Raw genomic sequence first — 21,405 nt, forward strand, 5'->3', positions numbered from 1 at the left:
TAGGCCTGGGCCCACAGTCTCCTCTGTCCCCTAGAGCCAATTTGACCATGCAGTCTGCTCCATCCCCCACTCAGACTTAAGCTGGTCACTCAGTCCACTCTGATCCCCATACGGATCAAGCTTGCGTCTTCCACCCCGCTCTGCCCCGAGCAGGCCTGGGCAGCTTGCACAGGCACAACAGGGATGTAGGCATGAGGCAGTGAGAGCAGTCATGACTTGGGAGGGGCTCCCATCCTCTGTCTCATCTCGGCAGCGTCCCCGGCAAAGCAGAGCAAATGGATGTGTAAAGACGACAGCGGCTGATGGACTCGGGTGGGAAGACGAGTCTTGGCCTCTGTGGTAGCCTGAGAGGGAACCTGACAGGAGGTGTGGGGCACATTTGGAGGGGGCAAAGTGTGGCCAGAGCAGGGAGCTGGCCCTCTCCCAAGTCCAGGAGCAGCACCATGGAAGCCTCTGGAGCTGGCAGAGGTAGCTCTGCCTGGCCTCTGCCCGCCTCCATCACTCTTGAAGACTGAGCCTGCCCCACGCTCTCTGCCCTCAAAGCAGAATCTTCCTGGCCAGGGTGGAGCCAACTCAGTCCCCACGGTGGGCACCGTGGCTTCCTTGAAGGCTCCATCTAGAAGGAGAGCCTGCAGGGAAGACGACACCAACATGGGCGTGGCCACAGAAGGGAGGCTCTCTCAAAGACGACAGAGGGGAGAAAAGCTGGAGACAGTCCCGCCCGATGTAACCCTCTTCGGTGACCCTGTTCACATCATGTAACTACACGCACAGGTGATCCTTCTCCGCGTGCACACTCAGCGTGCCCGCGGGCTGGATCACGGCCCGTGTACACATCATGTCACTACAAAGAGGCAGTCAGTCAAAAGAGAAATGGACCAATCAGGTTTATTCGTAAAGCAAATCCAAAAAAATCCCATCATAATTTTGGAACTTAAAAAAAAAGATGGCAAAGCATTTCACGTACAGTGCGTTTCTTGACAAATCCCAGGGGCTTCACTCCCCAATTTACTCTGAACCAGAAAGGCCAGTTACCAAGGTAACTCTGACAGCACGGGAATGGGGCTGGGGCCTCCCTGGGGTCTAGGGTCTGCCTAGCACATGTGCCCACAGACAGGCCTGGTCCAGCCTCCTGCTCTGGCTGGCCCCTGTCTTCCCTCCCAAGGGTCTCTGGGCTGAGGGAGGAGGGCGGCTGTGGGAAGGGGAGGAAAGTATACGGGAGGAGGAAGTGGACGAGGGTGCGGAAGTCAGGGCCTGTGGTACCCTGCACAAATATTCCTCAGGGGGAAGACAGCGAGTCCTACAGGCAGCATCTCCATCCGGGACGGGAGCCAGGACTTGCTGTCTCTCTGTTGGCCATCGTCTATAAGTGAGGTATCTACAGCCTGCAGTTCTTGCCCAGGGATGGGTCAAAGATGGGTGGTGGAGCCTGAGACCCCTCCTCTGGCTCTGCCCCCCGGTGCCATAGCCCTGCAGCATGCAGCTCCTGCAACCTTTAAAGGGCTCAAAATTGGGGCCCATTTTCCTTGCAGGGGCCAGGGACAGGGGATGGCCATCAGGGGTCCCTGGGGGGATGTGAGCTGGGCACTTTTCCCTCCCTGGAGGGACTCCCAGGACACCCCTGGCACCTGCCACTTCTCTCAACCATGACCTTTGAGGAGAGTCTATGACCAGCTGGGAGTGGTTAGGTCTCCCTCTGTGAAGGAGCCAGCTTCCCTGGGCTGTTCGTTTATCTGCGGTTTGGGGTGCTCTCAGAAACTGGGAGCCTTCCCCCCACCAACTCTAGAGAGGTGGCTAGAAGAAAGAGAAACCAAGGAGGAGCCAACTCTCCAAACCTGGGGAACCCGTGAAAAAGGCCAGAGGTGCCAGCTCACCCAAGACTCCCCTTCTCCTCCCCCCATCCTTTGGATGAGGTGGCTACCAGGAGCCTCACTTCCCGCCGGCTCCCCAGAAGGCTGGGAACCCTGCTTCCCCTCATCCAGGGCCCCTCAGCCCAGCTAGACCCGCAAGCCTGCAATGATGAAATGGCAGCATGGGCAGCGTCTCACAGAGATGGTTTCCAGGCTTTGAAATGGGCTGAGATAGATGAGCGTCCGCAAGAGGGTCATTTTTTTTTAAACTTTGGAGCAAGGAGAGCCCGGTGTCCGGGCCCTCAGCCAGCAGGGCTGGCTTTTCTGCCCTGGTCTCCAGGCCCCGCCGATGTACTTACTGTTCACACCGGCGGCGGGCGCCGGGGGCGCATGCAGGGCTGGGGCGGGGAGGGGGTGCTGGGCATTTCCTTGGGTTTAGCCCTGAGGAGTCTGCCCAGCTGGGGGCTCAGGAAAAAAGTCCCAGGCTAACTGGGGACAGTCTGTGAAAGACACAGCAGAGGACAGTGACGAGAACAGGCACAAGTCATGCAACAAAACGAGGAGAGAGAGACATGATTAGTGGAGAGAGACAGAGAGAGAGAGAATGTGAACAACACAGAAAGAACACCCAGCCTGGCCCTCAGAGTCTGACCACCTCTCTGCTACTTCCCCTTAGCCCATTGGGGCCACGTGGACCCCACTCAGGGCCCCAGCTGCCCACCCTGGCCCTGCATCCAAGCAGAGGGGCCCTGCCCACACCCTGCCTGGTCACCTCTGCCCCAGTCCTGTCACCCTCCCTGCACCATGGGCCAGCACCACCCTGGCAGCCCCTGCAGCTCAGCAGGGGAAAGGTGGGAGAGGGCCCGGGCAGGGGCACTTTGCACTCGGCTGCTCAGGGGAGAAACCTCCACCCCCCACAAATAGGACCCAGAGGCTGCAGTGGCAGCTCCCAGAGAGCCCAGGCAGGGGCTTCTCTGGGACCTCACTGCTGCCCTCCAAGGCCATGGGCAGGAAGGGGGTCTGTCCACCACCCCTCCCCTGTGCCAGCCCCCTGCTCACCTATGGTGGGACCCCAGCAGCCCTGGACGTGGCACCACAGAGGAGCAACCCATATCACAGGAGCAGAGATGGACAAGACAGACGTGAATGGACATGGCAGGACAGAGGGAGCACTCCAAGCTGTCTGGAGCAGGCGGCCTGGGCCCCCGACTGCAGACGGAGGAGGTAGCTGAGCCCCATTCTGGGAGAGGAGCAGCTTCTCCCAGGCCCTGAACCCCAGGCAGTCCCTAACCAAGCAAGGTGCCCTCCTGGCATCCCCCCATGAGGCCCTACAACCCACCCACCCAGGACAAATCCCCCAAACACTGAGGCCGTGCCAGCCATGGTACAAAGGAGGAGACCAGATCATCCCTCACAGACACACAGACCTGAGAGTTCAGGAGAGACCAGAGGGTGGAGGTGAGGGGCAGGGGCTGCAGGCATGACCCGGAGGCCTTGCTGGAGTCCCAGGGGCTGGCCCTGGGGGAGTGCCCTCAGAGCCCAGCATGCTACACTTGGCCCCAACCCAGCTTCTACAAGTAGAACTGGAGAATCCCAGGTTTCTCTGAGGCCACTTGACCGCCCCTGGGGGTGGAGCAAGGCTGGAAAGGCGCGGGGGCTGCATCTCACCTCTCTCAGCTCCTGTGGGGTCTGGTCTCCGCTCACATTTGCCTTCCTCAGCTCGGCCTCCCCTCCCCGCCATCAACTCTCTCACAAACTCACCCCCAGCCCCACATCCATCTAGGTGCACAGTTGCAAACATAAAAGGAGGCAAATGGAGAGGGACTCAGGGACGCAGAGATGGGGGGAGACCTCCTAAGGACCACAGCCCCTCTTGGTGATAGATAACGTGGGTCTCACACACCAGCTTTCGGAGGGAGGAATGTTCTGGCGAGGGATGAGGCTCAGAGTGGGTCTCAGAGCCAAGGTAGACAGGTCTGGACATCAGGACAGCACCACCAGGGGAAGTGAGTACTTGGGAAGGGGAGTGGGGATCGAGCGTGGGGATGGGGGAGACAGGCAAGAGGGTCCAGGCACCCAGTTCCAGAAGGCAAGCCTGGGAGGGCCTCAAATACCTCCTCAGCCATAGACACTGCTCAAGCCAGAGCTCTCTGGGTCCCCGAGACCTGGGGCCAGTGCAAGGAGGCTCCCAGGAGCAGGGCTGCCATGGCTGTGGGGCCCACGGGGTCCAACAGAGTGCATGGGCTTACAGGTCTGCTGCAGCATGGGAAGAGGGCTGTGTCCCTGGGACTAGCTGGTGTGCATGTCAGAACACATGTCTGCACTGTGTGTGTGTGTGTGTGTGTGTGTGTGTGTGTGTGTGCACCCTCAGCACGTGGAGAACACTGGCATTGTCTAGGAGAACAGAGGAATCTGCCCGACTGGAGTGAACTGGGGATCCTTGAAGCCTGACCTGGGACACCCATGCTTGGCACCAGTCCTGAAAGAGCCAGTATTGGGGAGGGTGTGACAGAAGGGTCAGGTAGTGCAATGGTGGTGCCATTCGGCTGAACTCTTCCTGCTGGGCCGAGAATGGGGCTGGGGGCTAGGCCAGGCCAGATCCTCCCCAGAGCCTCAGGAATTTTCCTTGCCATGGAGGGGCTCTTGAGGTCAAACAGCTAGCTAATGCAAAGCAGAGAGGTGGGGCAGGAGCTTACCACCGGCCCATGCCTGACTCACTGAAAGGAAGCCATGCCTTGGCCGGGGAGCCTGGCCTCACCTCAGGCCCCCTGTTCTAGCCTCTGAGACCCCTGCCTGCCCCCGGCCCAGCCCAGAACACTAACCACATTTCTCTCAGGTGCCTACAGGAATCCCAGGAAGTGGGGAGGGGGAGGGGGCCTGGTGAGCGGCTGGAAAGCCCCCGCGGGCAGAGAAGTGAGCCTTGGGGGTGCTGCCCTGGGCAGCACAGCTGTGGGATGAAGCCAGATCAGGAGCAGGATTGGGGTGGCGGGCCAGAGAGCACGTCAGCAGGGAGGAATCAATCTTCCCCCAAAACGGGGGAAACTTGCTCCTCTAAGTCGGAGCTAGCCTGCAGCCCCCCAGCCAGACGTGGGCACCGGGACATCCTTCGCAGACTAAATGCTACCTGTCACTCACTCCGCCTCCCTCACGCCGGCACTCCTTCTCAGCTCAGTGTTGCCATTCTCCTCTGGGTCGTTCACTCCCTTGAAATCCCTGTGTCCACAGAATAAGTCGATGGTATTCCATGGTTAGAGGTAGACTGTGGGCTTTATTCTTCGGACCAGAGCCCCATGATCAACTTTATGTGCTATGTGCAGGTTCTCATAAAACTGAGATAGTCCCAGAACGAACCACTAGCCATGGAATATTAGAATATATCCCACGGTGACTAGTATTGTGTCATGGCCCCCTCCCCGTTCCCCGACGCCCACCGAATGCACCGGGAAGTGGTTGCCCACTGGTTGGGATGTCATGTATTGCTGCCGCAGTCCCTACCGCCGGAAATGGGGAGAACCCTTGGTGGGAGGCGGCTGCTGGTCTGCAGCGCTTTCGTCTAAGCTGCCCGGGGTGGTGGCCCCCTCCAGTCCTTGGCTCACCAGCCGCTTCCATCAGAAGGCCACCAGAAACTCCCACTCGACCATCAACCCAAACAGACAACGTGAAAGCTAGAGTCACTCCAACAGGTTCCTAAAGATAAACGCTAAACTCTAGAGTGGTGGTAGAAGATGAGTTGGTTCGGCATGCTATGGGGTAAGTAAGCTTGTTACAGAGGGCTGGAGGCGTCTCCCAGGACACACCTGGAGCTAGGCAGCCGGAATCAGAGCAGGAGTTCTACTCAGCTATGGAGACAGGCTCTGTCGGGGGTGAGAATCCTTGCTACTGCCTTTGCAGGGACCCTCCTGCCAGTTCCCATGCACCATTTGTGCCGTCCGCACAGCCTGAAGGGAGCCGTGTAAAGACCAAAGCAAAAGCTGTCTGGCGTTTCAAAATCACACTCACCCCCATCCTGCCCCGACACTGGGTCAGCGGCCTGAGTCAGAGACTCACGCTTGACTCCTGCCCACCAAGGAGCAGCCCCCCAGGCTCCTGCTAAGAGAGTCCTTAGCAACCTTGAGGGCCGAGTCATCTCTTCAGAACCTCACAAGACCAGCACGTCAACCTCCTTACCCAGAGCCACCAGTGAGGTTCCTCTAGCAGGCTCTCGCCATGTGAATTTGGCTGCCCAGCATCTCCCTGGGCCCCCAGGCTCCACACCTCAAGATTGAGGGCGGGGTCCAGGGTCGCCCACGGAACTAAGGAAGCAGTCTGACTGAATCTGGAATCATCGCTACAGGGGGCGGAGGTGAAAGGTCAGATCGACATGCCTCTAAGAGGTTTCCTACCTGCTCTGTTAATTTCTAAAATTTCTTCCTGGGCCAGCGGGCATGTGTCACTCTGAGTACTGTGGTGTGGAGAGTTCACGACAGATTTACAATAATTGGGAGATCCCAGCTGCGGTGGCCGTGGAATATGCTTCTTTTTTTTCTTTGGTAGTTTCTGCTTAGCCATGGCTAAGGAGTAATACATCCCGAAATTGTTCACGATGACAGGCACGGGCATGGCGATGGTCAGCACACCCGCCAGTGCACACAGTGCTCCCACCAACATGCCGGACCACGTCTGTGGGTACATGTCTCCATAGCCCAGCGTTGTCATGGTGACCACGGCCCACCAGAAGCCAATGGGGATGTTCTTAAAGTGGGTGTGCTCACTGGCGCTGGGGTCATTGGGCTGTGCCCCTATCCTCTCAGCATAGTAGATCATAGTGGCGAAGATCAGGACGCCCAGAGCCAGGAAGATGATAAGCAGTAAGAACTCATTGGTGCTGGCGCGGAGAGTGTGGCCCAGGACCCGCAGGCCCACAAAATGGCGGGTCAGCTTGAAGATGCGCAGGATACGCACGAAGCGGACCACGCGCAGGAAGCCCAGGACGTCCTTGGCAGCCTTGGAAGACAGGCCGCTTAAGCCCACCTCCAGGTAGAAGGGGAGGATGGCCACAAAGTCAATGATGTTGAGTGAGTTCTTGATGAACTCTACCTTGTTGGGGCAGAAGACCACGCGCATGAGGAACTCGAAGGTGAACCAGACCACGCAGACGCCCTCGATGTAGGTGAGGAAGGCCTCCGTCTCCGCTTCCCGGTAGTAACGCACTTGCGTGCCATTCCGAACATTCTCGATCTCCGTCTTGTTCACGATGGGGTTGAAGCGCTCGTGGGTCTCCAGGCAGAAGGTGGTGATGGAGACCAGGATAAAGAAGAGGGAGGCAAAAGCCACATACTGTGGGGGAGAAACACACAGTGTCAGAGGGGAGGCCCTCCCACCCAGAGCGAGAAACCTGGGGTGCCTTTGTGCTGGGTCCACGCAGAGGCCAGGCCTGGGGAAGACGCCTGCACAATGCTCCCTCCAACATGGGCCAAGCCGACAGGCCACCTTTCCCTCCTCAGGGCATGGGGTGAGGAGGCTTGGGGAAGGAAGGGGCTGTGACAGATTGCTTTGTTTTCACAGACGCCTTACCTTTCCTCCCGGATGTGCAGCTAGACTACATCTCCCAGCCTCCCCTGGGGTTGGGTGGGGTCATGGGACTGCGGTCAGTGGCCAGTGCACAGAAGGGGTGCGCACTAATGCCCAAGCTGACTCATAAAACCTTCCCACTCAATCTCCCACGCTCGCTTTCTTCCCCTGACTGCCAGTCAAATGCTAAGGCCTGGGGCCAGCAGAGCTACCGGAAGGAAGGGGCCTGAGTCCCTAAAAAAGAAAGACATCCACGAAATGCCCTCCCTGAACTGTCACCTGAGTGAAAACAACCTTCTGTTGTGTTAAGCACTGCAGTTTGGGGGTGATTTATTAAAGCACTTAGCCCATGCTGACTAATCAAAGTGACCTGGCCTGCTGGGGCTGAAGTTGGCAAAGAAACGGGAGTGGGCAGCCATGGTGGGCTCAGGCCCCTCCAAGGCTTCATGTTCCATCTGTCTTCCTTCCTACTCCAGTCTACTTGTTCTCCTTCTCACGGATCTGTGCCCCACTTGTGGGCTCTCTTTCTAGCCTATCTAGAACCGAAGAAGATGTGTATCTGCTCCAGGTCTTATATGACTTTTTTTTTAGCCCCTCTCTCTATCCTCCTAGGAACTCACACCACGAACCTGAAGTGAGTTCCCCATCCTTGGAGGTATTCAATAGAGGCTAAATGGTCATTTATCAGAGATACTGTGTTGAGGGTTCAAGCATTAGGAGAATTGGACCAGGGGGTCCTCAAAGTCACCATAAACAACAGAGTCTGCTTATCCCCTTCTGCTGCCTGCCAGCCCCAGGGGAGGGGTGCGGGTGAGAGGGAGGAGGAGCTGTTGAGGGGCTGGGGCTTTCCAGACATCTGTGGGTACCTGCTCCTCTCAGACCCCATCAGTGAGACGGAAACGGCCAGGATAACCCAGCCTGTCCACACCACCTGCTCTGGCCCTGAGCCCCCTGGAGAAAGGTTCAGGAGACCCTTTAGCTTGGTTTGATGGCCCCATCTGATGACCCCATGGGCTTCTCTAGCCCCTAGCAGACATTGGCACCCGAGGAAAAAGAAGCAAGCAGCTGTCTGAGTTTCAAACCCTCCTTCTCAGACTGAATTCCAGGCAAGGACTCTTCTTACAGCCTCCAGTTGGGTCCCCCTGGAACTCCAACATACCATGGCCTCCGTGGGCACCGCCCTGGGCAGACAGAATCCCGGTCAATCAGCTGTCCTCCAGGGACCTAACTGGTCATTCCCGCCTGCATGTTCCCACTGCTCCCCTCCCCTCTGGGTCCCCTTTCTCCCATGACAGACCGTGGCCAGAACAGGGCCAGCCCCTTGGAGGTAGCCCTGGGCTACAGTCTGGAACGGGTGGCGCCTTTGGTCTATAGAGCTGCCCCCACAGAATACTTCCAGGAATGCCAAGTCTCCCCCTGTATCTGCAGTGGGAAGCAGCCATGCTGCTTCTGGCAATTTCTTTAGTTTGCATCCCCTGGTGAGGGGATGGGCAGCATTGGAAGTCCCAGAACAGCCCTGTCTGGGTTGACCATGGCCATGGGACCTGGTCCCCAACCTGGCAGGGATTTAGAAACCAATATGGACCTTCCAAGGCACATTCTGGGCTGGGGGAAGGGGCGGGGAGTGGGGGACGGGACAAAGTCAGCACTTCAGAATGTCAGTGTAAGAGTAGCCTTCAGGGATTACCCAGCCCCAGACACTACATGCTACAGAATGAAGGCTCTGGGAAGCCTGAGGCCTAGAAACAGGAGATCTGCCCAAGCCAATCACGATGGTAGCTAACAGTCCTGTAGGTTTGAGAGCACTGTGTAATTTTCAAAACTTTTATCCTAGACTACTCTCAAGTGTGATCCCTATGCATCCTTCCTTCCATCCACCTATGCTTCCTTTCTTTTTCCCATCCATCATCCATCCTTCCTTTCTCCCTCCCTTCCATCCACTCATCCTTCCTTCCTTCTGTCCTCTCTCCCTCCCTCCCTCTCATCCACACACTCATTCATCCTTCTTCCCTCCCTCTCTCCCTTCCTTCCCTTCTTTGTTCCTTCCTCCCTTCCCTCCCTCTCTCTCTTCCATACATCATACATTCATTCATTCTTCCCTTCCCTCCCAGGTAGTTGTACCCCATTGTGCCAAAAAGGAAACCCAGGTACAGAGAGGTTAGGGGACTAAACCAAGGGTTTAAGGCTAGTGATGAAGCTGAGACTTGGACCCAAATGTATCTAGCTCCAGAAGCCAAGCTCTCCACCATCAGACCTACCTAAGCTCTTGGGGCTAAAAGTATCAGCTACCAGGTAGCTGGCCCTGATTGTGTCTGTGGCTCCATCTTGGAGCTTGGCACCCACAGCCCAGACTGCCTGAGGGCAGGCTATGCTGTCTCCAGAGAGGGAGAGAGCGGGGTGCCCGGATCCACAGGGTGGAGCCCAGCCAAGCCTGGATCGTTCTTGGGCCTCGCTGCTGGGACTTACTAGCACCTGGGGCAGCAGCAGCCCCGGGGGACATGGATACTGCCCCACCTTCCTCGGGGAATCAATGGACCGTAGCCTTGGTGGGCTAGCCTGCATCCCCATCTGGCCCACCTCCTCTCAGATCTAGAGACGGCAGGCTGAGAGATAACCTTAACTTGTTCAAGGACCCAGCCAGAGGGAGGGGGTCTGTGATGGGGAGGGGAAGTTCCTGGGATCTGCTGACCCCTGGCAGGAAGGGAACCTCGGCTGGGCAGGCCCAGGGCAGCAAGCCTTGGGAGCCCCTCTGCAGTAACCCTGGGCTGTCACCCCCAGTAGGGGCTGCTGGCAAGAGCAGGGAGCTCCATGTGAGCTGTCTACCCCCCAATCCCCAGTAACCCAGAGGACATGGGACAGTCACCCACAGACCAGTCACCCACAGACACACATAACTACCCAGAGACACACCTAGCCCATTCCCTAACCACATACACTGTGCACGTGGCCACACAAACTACAGCACGGTGTCCCCAACACACATACATAGAGAACACAGGGGCACCTGGAGCGTCCTGCAGCACGTCACCGCCACCAGGCATAAACACCCAGGTGCTGCACGGCCAGGCGCACAGCCCCGCAGCCCCACAGGGCGCCGGCGCATACATCTCAGAGCACACGGATGGTGCAGCAGTGGTCACCACACAGCATCTCCACCACGAATAGCACAGACCCCAGGCGCTGCCACCCGGCCGGCCCCTCCTCTGCCCACCTCGCCCCCACTGGGTGTGACTGACTCAGTGTCTGTCTCTCCCACAGGATGGCAGCTCCAGCCCGCCTCGCCTCTGCCTCCTCTGCCTGCCTCCCTGCTGAGACAGCGCCAGCGTCTGGATTTCCCGTCCCCAGGGCCTGCCCACCATGCATACGTTTCCTGATTTCCTGCCACCTGCCAGACCATGCCTCCTGTCCCCAGGCCCCTCTGCAGTGACTATGCCCCATACACTCAGAATCCAAGCCAGCTGTGAGGCCAGTCCCTCCTGGGCAGCTAGTTTGATGAGGGGCACAAAGGGAGCTTTGCCCGGCAGCCAGGAGCACCTGTCACCCAGCCTGGCCACCTTAGTGACCACCCTGTGAAATTTCAAGACAACACAGGCAAGATCGCCTGACAATGCAGCATAAACCCAAGCTGGTAGTTTCTGGCTTTTTTCCCCCAGAACCAAATCACAAACTGTGAGAGACCCACCAATTGTGTTCTAGAAAATGGTAGCCATGGCAACAGAGCAAGGCATCCCATTTCTATGGTAACCAGGGTGGTGAGGCTGTTGGCTGTAAAGTCAGACAAACCTACTAACGATCTGTTGACTTAGGAAGAATATTTTATAAATCACCAAGTTATTTTTATCGTAACCCCACCCCTGAAACCATAAATCAGGAAGACAATTTACTATCTATTAAAATGACCAATATGTGCTATGACTTTCATTTATAAATCATTTATGCCACAGTCATCTGTAGAAAATTGTGCTTGCCTTTCGGAACCGTTCAGCAGTTTGCCGTGCGGATCTGTTCTTGCAGTTTGGCGTTCCAGGAACAAGGCGATGGTTGTAACATGGTGCAGGGACCGACATTCTGGTCTGGCCGCTTACTCGATGTGTGACCTTGACAAGTCACTTCCCCTCTCTGGGCCTCAGCTTCATCATCGGTACAGTGAGGATTGGAGCTGGTCCCTTCTGAGGATTCTGAGACCCAGCAAGGTTGCAGGCAGTGGGGCTAATTAGGGGAGCCCTGGCTGGTGTCCAGGCCCCAGGACCCCAGAGGCTTCAGGTCAGTTTTTCCGCCTAATTAGATCTGCCCAGTGGGGGTGTGCAGCGTTTGAGTTAATCCACGCGGAGTCAGTGATGCAGAGCAGGCGGGATGGCCAATTGGCCTAAATAAATTGTCAGTCGAGTTGACTTTGGAAACTGAATTAGACTCGTCTGGACTCCTTTGGACTGGGCATGCCCACGGCACGCTGGTCTGGCTGAGGGCTTCAAGGGAGGAGATGGGACAGGGGGCTCTTTGGGGTCCAGTCCCTTTTTCGGTCCAAAAATAAATGCCTCCACCATCAACCCTGAGAGGCGTGGCAGGGTCCCAAGTACTCCATCCGGCTTCTGGGTCCTGGCCCCCATCCTTCTCACTGATCCTCCCCTCTTGGCACCCAGCTCAGGGAGCAGCGAGCGGGAGGAGCTCTCCACGGTGCTGCATGGAGGGTGTGAGCAAAAGTGTGTGAGAGTGTGTGCTGAGAACATGGCCGTGTGGGCGCCTGTTTGGGAAAAGTCTGTGTGCTGGGGAGAGTGGGGGGGGAGGGGAGACAGTGTGTAAATGTGGAGTAGGTGTGTACACAGTGAAGGTGTGTCACCTGTTTATGTGACCTGAAACGAGGCATGTATACAAAGCTTGTGTAAGTGGTCACTGTGGGGGGATATGTGGTTCATGTAGGTGGCAGAAATGTGTGTGCGTGTGTGTGTGTGATATGTATGGGGTATGGTGTGTATGTGTGATAGGCATGGGGTGTAGTGTGTGTGTATATAAGGACATGCATGGGGTGTGATTGTGTGTGTGTGTGTGAGCGCATGTTGGGCCATCTCCTAAGGGAATCAGGGTCTGGCTTGGCTCTCTGGACACGTGTTCTCTGAGCTGAGACCCAGCCCAGGGCCCTGACCCTTTTCCATGCCAGAGGTGGTCACTGGCTGGGGGCTGGGTGCCCCTCTCTCCGGGACTGTCCCTGACTGAGAGAGGACAGACAGGGTGGGAGCAAGAAGAGGCACTGAGCCAGCCCAGGGGAAGGCAAGGCTGTGCCCAGCTCCGAACCCGCTCATCGCACCACACTGACCCTCTCAGTCCCGGGATGCAGCCGGGGCAGCAGGGGAACCAGGGCCAGACAAGGAGAGCCCAGGCCTCAAGGAGCCCAGACTCCCAGAGAGACAAGAGCCCACTGCACGGAATTCACTCATGACCCCAGACCCAGGTCACAGCCAGAAAGGGCTGCCCCACAGTTCAGCTGGCAAACGTGGAGGTGGCAGAGGTTCCCATGTTGCTTTCACTCCAAGATGCACATTTTTTCACATTTTAGAAATGAAAATATGTCATAAAATGTACACACCCTTAAAATAGCATTTCTTCCCATGTCCCCAACACACTGTTATTTAGCTCAAGGCATGTCTGAAATCGATTGTACCTTGGACTTGTGAAAACATGGTCATTAGGAACCCAGAACATCAGGACAGAGGAAGCCCTCAGAGGTTTTCAGTCCAAAAGCCACCCGTGGGGCAGGAAGGAGAAGAGGAGGCCCAGGACGGGAGGGACCGGCCAGAGGTGCAGCAGAGTGAGGCCCAGGCTCTCCCGGAACGTCAGTGCTGGGCTGGCACGGGGCTTCCATGATGGCAGCCTCATAGCCTTTGCCTCCCACCCGCTCCAGGCCCTCTCCGCTGTCCAGGGCCCGCCTGCCTTCCAGATCCAGGTCAGAAACAGCTCGGTCCCTCCTGCCAAAGGAGGCAGCAGCTGCAGCCGAGATGGCAGGACTTCGAAGTCAGACCAAGCTGAAATGTGGCGCCTGGCTCGGCTGGTGACCCCGGACAAGTTCACTGCCCTTTGTGAGACTTCATTCCTGGACAGGGAGGGGGCGTGATCACAGGCCCTGCCTCTCGGGGGTTGTGATGGTGAAATGAAACACACAGAAGGTAAGATGGAGGGGTTCAAACACCTGGCTGCAGTCCCCACGCCAACCTCCCACCTCTGACCCTCGGGGGCTCCTCCCACCTGGTCCTCTCCCATCACAACAGAGCACCTAGGATCAGAGTGTCTCAGACACAGAAAAGCCTAGAATCTGACGGCCATGGAACAGAGGACGCTGCACTGGAAGGCACCTGGGAGACTCAGGCCAACAGCCTGGCCCTCAGAGCCTACTTCCCGGGGCCACAGCCCAAGACCCAGCACCACGGCCTCCAGCCGGTGAGGGACATGCTATCCTCAGGGGGACGGGACCTTTGCACGCCCACTTCCACAGGGTTTCCAGGTGACCCGCTGCCTGGCTGGGAGGAAATGAGGCTGGGTGGGAAGGACAGGTTGAGTGCCTCAGGAGAGCGGGGCTGTGTTGTCTTAGAGTGCCCTTCAGTCCCACAGGCCAGGAAGGATGGGTGTCAGGACCCCAGGGAGCCCATCAGGAGCCAACATCCCACCCACTCCTGTGACCTGAGAGTCCCTCCTGGAGATGGGACAGTAAACACCTTCCTCCACTAGCATCTTAAACTCTGAGAATTACCAGTTTTCCACACAGGAAATTCCTCTTCTAGCTCAGGTCTTAGAACTGTGTCTGATTGTGTGTCTCCTGGTGCACTTGTCTACTTTTCTGTTAGTAAATGAAGAGTCCTGGAACCCTTCATATTTCCTCTTTTGCTCTGCCTGCCAGGGAGCTCAGCTAAATTTCGTACTCAAGTCTGGAGTAATCTTTTTCCTGGGTTTGACGCATCACTATTTCTTCTCTTCATCATACTACTCTCATTTTTTCTTCCCTCTTTATTTCTAAGGATTCTCTTTTAGGTGTGTCTCGAACCTTTTTGTGCCACAGATTGTAATAAGAAATTCGTCACTGAGACTCCACAATCAGGAAGCGAGTAGGAAGGCACCCTGTCTAGGCTACAGAGGCCTCCCCGGGGGCAGTTCCATAATCCCCTGTGCAGTGACGCCGGGGCAGATGCCTCTGTTGGTGATGGGCAGTGATGGGGAGCTCCCGAACCACTCACTCTGTCTTTGGACAGCTTTAGGGACAGGCATTCATTTGTTGTTTAAGACAGTCTCCCCGCCCCTTTCTCCCAGCAATCCCAGTTCTGCCCTCTGGGGTCACCAGAACACACCCGCTCCTCATCTTCCCCGTGACAGCCCTGCCCACGCCTGCAGATGGGCCTCAGGACCCCCCTGAGCGCCCCCTCCTGCAGGCCAGGCTTCCTCTGGCTTCCACTCGCACTCCCTTTCTTGGGCGGCTCCCTGGACTGGTTCAGAGTCTAATTTTTTAAGCACCCGCTGCGTGCGGCTAAACGGACTGCGCTTTACCCTTTTCAGTCCTCACGACTGCCTCAGTGGCGGGAGTATCCACTTTGTTGAGCCTCCCTGACTTCTGCTATAAAGTAACCATGACTGCTGTTACATCAGCATCCCATTACCTTTAAAAACTTCTCTGAGGGTTTTCACCCTCCATTTTGCAGATAAGAAAATTGAGGTTCGAAGTGGTTAAGACATGCAAAAAAACCAAAACCCACACAGCTCAGAAGTGATATGCAGAATTTGAAACCAGGTCTCTGCCTCTGAAACCACTATGCGCCAGGGCTACCATCTGTAAATCTCTCTCGCATCCACCCAGTGGCCCTGGGAGGAAGACAGTAGTCTTCCCCTCATGCTGACATCGGGCACAGCTGTCCACAGTTTACAACACCCTCACACGCTGAATCCCAGAGGAACAACACACACGCACACATACACACATCAACAGCTGGGCCGTTAGCGGGACAGTCTTGACTGCCCCCATTTAGCAGATGAGAAAATCAAGGCTCCAAGCTCCACCGTGTGTCCACTAGGAATCCACTGGGAAAATCCCCCCCAATGCCCACTTATGTTTTTGCATCGAGTCAGGGTCCTAATTCCCAACAGGGCAGACATGTACATGTATAGATACAGCGGAAATGCTATGTAAATAGTTGTCATACTGTATCATTCGGGGAATAATGACAAGGAAAAAAGTCCATACTTATTTAGTACAGACACAACCATCGTAGGCCTTCTGACCTGCGGTTGGTTGAATCTGCGGATGCAGAACCTGCGGATACGGAGGGACAACTGTATACAGTATGCATGTGTGTGTTGGGGGGAGGGGAATAAAAAGAGGGACAGCTCAGGGAGGGCAGTGGCACAGCCCAGGTGGGACGACAGTTGACTGCCCACCTGCTCTCCCTCCAACAAATATTTACGCCTTCTCCCAGGCCTGTGCAGGGCAGCGAGGACAGAGTGAGCAGACCAGCCACAGCTCCTGGCAGGCGACACTGACATCTATCAAATAACCATACAAGTAAGAGTGTACCTATATGAGGTGGCAAGGCATTGAGGGGCCTTTAACAAGTCTTGGGGTCAGAGTGGCTCCCAGGAGGAAGTGACAAGTGTGCAGAGGTTGGAAGGATCTGTAAGAATCAGCTAGGGAGACAGAGGGTCCCAGGAAAAGCGTTCTGGGGGGGGAAGAACAGGAACCATGCCCAGTCCTCACGTTCCTGACCAGCAGCAGCTCAGACAGCTGATTGCTCCCTCCTTTTGGTCACCCTTCCCAGAGCCCCGCAGTCTTGATCTTCCTTCTACCTCACTCCCTGCTCCTTCTCAGTGTCCTTGCCAACCTCTTCTCCCCAGCCTCTAACTATCGGGGAGCCTGGAGGGCAGTGCTTGGTCCTCTTCTCCATCTACACACATTCCCTGAGCAATTCACCCAGTTTCAAGGCTTACATACCACTACCCATTCAAATGCCACTAACGGCGCACTCTTAAATGTCTATCTGCAGCCCAGCCTTTTGAACTCAGGTCTTCAGCATCCAACTCCTTAGCATCTCTGGGTGAAGGGCTAATAGCTCTCTGCAACTCAACACATCAGCCGGACTCCAGGCCACCCCCACCGCCTGCAGCCTGCTGCTCTTCACGAGATAGCAACTCCATCCTTCCAGGACGTTCTTGCCAAAAACCTTGGAGTCATCCTCGACGCCTCTCTTTTGGTCACACCTCACATTTAATCTGTAAGGAAATCCTGTTGGCTCAGCTTGAAATAAACCTAGACTCTGACCACTTCCCCCCACACTGCTACCACCGCTGTCGCAGCCATCTTCGGTTCCCCCGGGGTTACGGTAAGAGCCTCTGAACTGTTCCCCCGGATCCAGCATTCCCGTGCTCGAGGACTATTTTCCACACAGCAGCCAGACGATCCTCTTAAAATGTAAATCTGATTGTGTCATTTCTCTGCTCAAAACCCTGTACTGGTTCCCCGTTTCTCCCAGAGGAAAAGCCACGGTCCCCACCATGTCCTGCAGGCCCCCATGTGATCTGAGCCTCCATTCCCCCTCTCAGTTCCTCTCCTACCACTGTCCCCTTTGCTTGCTCCAGCCACACCCACCTCCTCAAACGAGTTCCTTAAACACGCCAGACACACGCCCCCCCTTAGGGCCCGCGCACTGGCTGCTCCCTGTGTCCAGAACGCCCTTCTCCAAATGTCCTCGTGACACCATCTCACGGGCGTACTCTCCACTGCTGAAAGTCTCAACCACACCCCACTCATCCGACTTTCTTTCCTCTACTCCCTGCACCCCTCAGCACGTTCCATTTTGAACACATGAACTTTTCCCAGCTTTATTGAGGTACAAATGACAGACAAGAACATTCACCTGTTCTAAGTGTCCAGTTGGTTGAGTGTTGGCCTTCACACTCTCTAATTTACTTAGTTTTCCTATTTGTTGTCTATCTTCCCCCTTAGAATATAAGGTCCATGACGGGGCTCGATCTGGGGATCACGCTGGCCCCACCATCAGGCCCAGCCCTGCACTAGCAGCGGAAGAGGGCCCCTTGGGGACCAGGAGCACAGCTAAGCCCACACAGGTAAAAGGATCACATCTGTTCATGAATCTGTGCCTGAACCAGCCACAGACGCAGCTGCTCATCATTCAGCCACGTTCTCATCAGCTCAGTCTCCACAGAGATTGTTTGTTATACTAGCAGTGGGCACGGTGGTTGAGAGCAGATCCATGTCTACACTGGCAATGGGTACACTCATTGACAGCAGACTCATGTACACCGGCAGCAGGCGCAATCACGTTCACCTCTTGACAAAAATGGGCACAGTCAGTAAAAAAGACCTGAACCCCACAGGCTGCGAACATGAATGACTGAGCAGAGTGGGCACAAGGGCACGGAGGTTCCCTGTCAGAGAGGGGCCGACGTCCTCCTCCCAGCAGGCTGGCCAGCTGAAGGCGCTGGCCCCTTGTGGAGTCCGTCAGCCGGCGTCCAGTCCAGGGAGCAGAACTGGCGCCAGAATGTGGAATTCAAAACCTGCACGCAGGCCCTGGAGTGTGGAATCTCGAATCTGGGCGTCGGAACTGGAATCTGGGACACGTGGCAAGGAGATGAGACCGTGTCTATTCCCAGCCTCCTGAGATCACTCAAGGTGAGGAGAGGCTCGGGCTGTGACTCCCAGCGCCACCCGCCCCCTCCCCACCCCACGCCGGCCTGGCCCAGCCAGCCTGGGCTTAAAAAAGCACCAGGAAATGTCACTTTCTTTTTGAGGAGGTGCGAAGGGAGGAGATGGCCCAGGCCGTTCAGCTGCCGGCCTCTTCAAAGGTCGGAACGGCAGCAGTACCTTCCAATCCTGAGGCTTCTTTCCTACCCAGGTCGGACAGAATTCCAGCCCCTTGCCTGGCAGATGGACCTGCCTGGTGCCAGTCCAGGGGTCCCACTGCCCGACCAGGGCTATGGGCTCAGAGGCTCAGGGGCTCAGGGGCTGCAGCTAGACCAGGTACCTCTCCTGTGCTAGGCTGGCTCAAGGTGGCAACTCTGCGCCTTGGCCACTGACTGCTGACTGTTTGGCCTGGGACGTGCCTGCTCCCACGGTGCTGCCGTTTCCCCACCTGCGTAATGAGGGGTGGCCTCAACTCACAAGAATGTCCAGATCCTACCAGAGACACAGCCTGGATGAGAGCCAAGTGAGAGTGGATTCCTCCTGAGAGAAGAAAGTTCCAAGGACATTGGTCCTCCACTGACACAGCTTTCACTCATTTGTTCATTCATTCAATCATTAATATTTACTGAGTGCCTGTTACACACCAGGCACCACTTGTCACAACCGCCTCTGAAATAACAGCTTCAAATAAAGCTCCCAGCACAGAGCTAGGCACACAGTAGGTCTTCAGTAATGAGAATAAGGACACCTACTGTGTATTGACACTTGTCCTGAGCCAGACCTGTCCCAAGCACTCTTACATGCTGCTCCTCCTCCACCCCTGCACCAACTCTGAGGTCCATACTGAGGTTTCCATCCTGACTTTACAAAGAAGGAAACTGAGGCTCGAGAGGTTAAGTTGCCCATGATCATATACCTAGGAGGTGATGGAGTCAGAATTTGAAACCCAGCTCTGACTCCAGAGCATATGCTCTTAACCACTCTCCTAGCCCCTCAACAAACATTTATTGAATGAATGCCTGAGAGAATGAATGAAACTTTGTGCTGGTGCAGGTATGGGTCCATCAGTGCATCGGTATGCACGAGTGTGGGGCGCATGTGCGTGCAGATGTTTGCGTGTTTGCACATGGAGGTTTCTCATGGAAGACTTTCCCCTGTTGTCTTGGTCCCGTGTGTGCTGGAGCTATACTTAGCTGCAGCCGTGACTGTAATGAGCAGTTAGCGGTGCACCAGACACTCTCATTGGGACCTGGTTTCCCAGGGAGATCGCCGGGGCCAGCGTGTGGGGGGTGCAGCCTGGTGCCAGGGAACACTAGAGCAGGGTTTCCAGAGGGAGCCTGGAGCTCACGGCACTGTGCTTTGTGCAAACGGAGACACTTCACTCCAGCTAGAAGAATTGCTCCAGCCTAGCAGCATCTGAGTCTCCAGGCCTGCTGAGCTCAACTACTGGCCACCCATGTCCTTGGTCCCTTTACTGGCCCTTGCTAGGCAATTAGAACGAAAGCCTTGGAGCTCATGTCTAGTGTCTGGGAACTGACGGCAAAAAGCAGTGGGAAGATGGTGGACCTCAGGATACCTGAGCCCGGACCATCCAGGGCCTCAGGAGGGCGCACTCCCCAGCCAGCAGGGCTGTGCTGCAGCCTTGAGCACAGCCCCCAGAGCCATGCGAGGGGCTCGCTCATCAAGGCTGGGGACCTGAGGAGGAAGAGTGGCCTTCCACGCGGAACGGACTGAAATCCCAGGTATGCTCAGCGTGGCCTGGGGTTCAGAGGCCAATTCCCCACTCACTGTCTGCCCTCCAGTGGCCACAGGGAGCCTGGAAAACCCCGGGCCCTGCGCCTCCCCTGTCACATGGCTCCAGCTGCAACTTCTTTCCAGCCCTTTCTGGGTCTGCTCCATCAGAGCCACTCACATTTGAGAGTGGGCCAGGTCCCCAGGCCAGTCCCTGCCCCCAGCTCCCACCACCTCATCCTCCCATCACCTCATCCACAAACCATCCACCCCCTGCCTCTGGCAAACCCACTTTCTCCACGTGCGGGCTGGGCTGCTCCCCGCTGCCTTCCACCCTGAAGCCCTCAGCTTCCAAGTCCCATCCTCTGGATGTTTTCACTTCATGAGAGGTGGGACTTCCTCTCCTGCCTTGAAGCCAAGCAACTAGAAATTTATCCAGAGATCCTCACATCCATCCATTCGTTCACCCATCCACCAAGCTACACACCAGCTGGGATCCATCATGCACCCTTCCTTCCATCCGTTCATCCATCTCCATCCAGGCAGCCATCTTTTTATCCATTCTTTCGTCTGCTGTCTATCACCCATGGGTCCATCCAACCACCTCATTCTCCACCAGAGAACCACAGCACATAGTGCAGGAAGGACACTGGCACTGCTCCAGTTACCTTCTTAACGCCCCCAAAAAGACCTGGGAGCTGAGCCTTCTTCCACCACTTGCTAACTGGATGGTCTTGTACAAATAAATTCATCTCTCTGGGCCATTTTTTCCTTCATCAATAAAGTGGGGATCGTATCTAATCCTTCCACCTCCCAGGGCTGTTGGGAGGCACGTTGCTTCAGCAAAGATTCATTGATGCCATATTATGTAACAGGCATGACCATTCCTTAAGCTGGTCCTTATCCTCTAAGAGGCTGCCGCTGAGTCGGGGTGACAGGTAACCTCAACAGGGCAGCTGGACCAGGGCAGGAAGAGTTCTCTGGGAGAGCAGCTCTTCAGGAGGCAGATCAGGAAAGGCTCCAGACAGGAGGGGCCGTCGAAGCAGGCCTTGAAGGATGGATTGTTTCAGATTGTAGTGGAGGAAGAAAGGGCATTCTTGGCAGAGAGAACAGAATAAGCAAAGGCAGGAGGCAGGGGAGCTAGAGCATGCTGGGCACAGTTGCCATGCCTGGAGGCCAAGGCTGGGCCGCCTGGAGAGGTGGGACGGAAGGGTTCCCAAGGGGAGCACAACTAGGTTTGGGAAGGGCCATGGGCGTGGAAAGACTGGGCAGCCGGTGCAAACCACAGCAATTTCTCCCTCTGAGGCTCTTACTCAGATCCCGAGACTGCCAGACAGGAAAAAATATCCTCTTGGTGACAGCCAGGCTTCGGGAGACACCGTTACTGCGGCCTAGAAAGGAAGCCAGTTCCTGGCATTTCTGACCTTTGTGTCACTAAATATATTATCGGTGACAGTGGTGCAAGCCCCTGAGGCTGCAGGGCCACCGGACGAGGCTTCCACAGCCTGCTTCCCTGTCTCTGTGGCTCAGCCAGGGCCTCGTTCACACCAGCTGTCCTGGGGATCTGAACCCAGGACCAGGTTCGATGGGGCCCCAGGCAGG

The 21,405-nt window shown here is 56.3% G+C and overlaps 1 protein-coding gene across 1 annotated transcript in view; it reads right to left on the reverse strand.

The window, feature by feature from the left end:
- Positions 1-21,405, reverse strand: part of KCNC1 (potassium voltage-gated channel subfamily C member 1) — a 38,783-nt gene that overhangs the window by 3,112 nt on the left and 14,266 nt on the right. Inside the window, exon 2 of the mRNA XM_046685023.1 lies at positions 6,233-7,166. Coding sequence (XP_046540979.1) covers positions 6,233-7,166 — 934 coding nt within the window. The remainder of the gene's footprint in view (positions 1-6,232; positions 7,167-21,405) is intronic.

Source organism: Equus quagga, chromosome 14 (assembly GCF_021613505.1).
Source record: "Equus quagga isolate Etosha38 chromosome 14, UCLA_HA_Equagga_1.0, whole genome shotgun sequence".
NCBI lineage: Eukaryota > Metazoa > Chordata > Mammalia > Perissodactyla > Equidae > Equus > Equus quagga.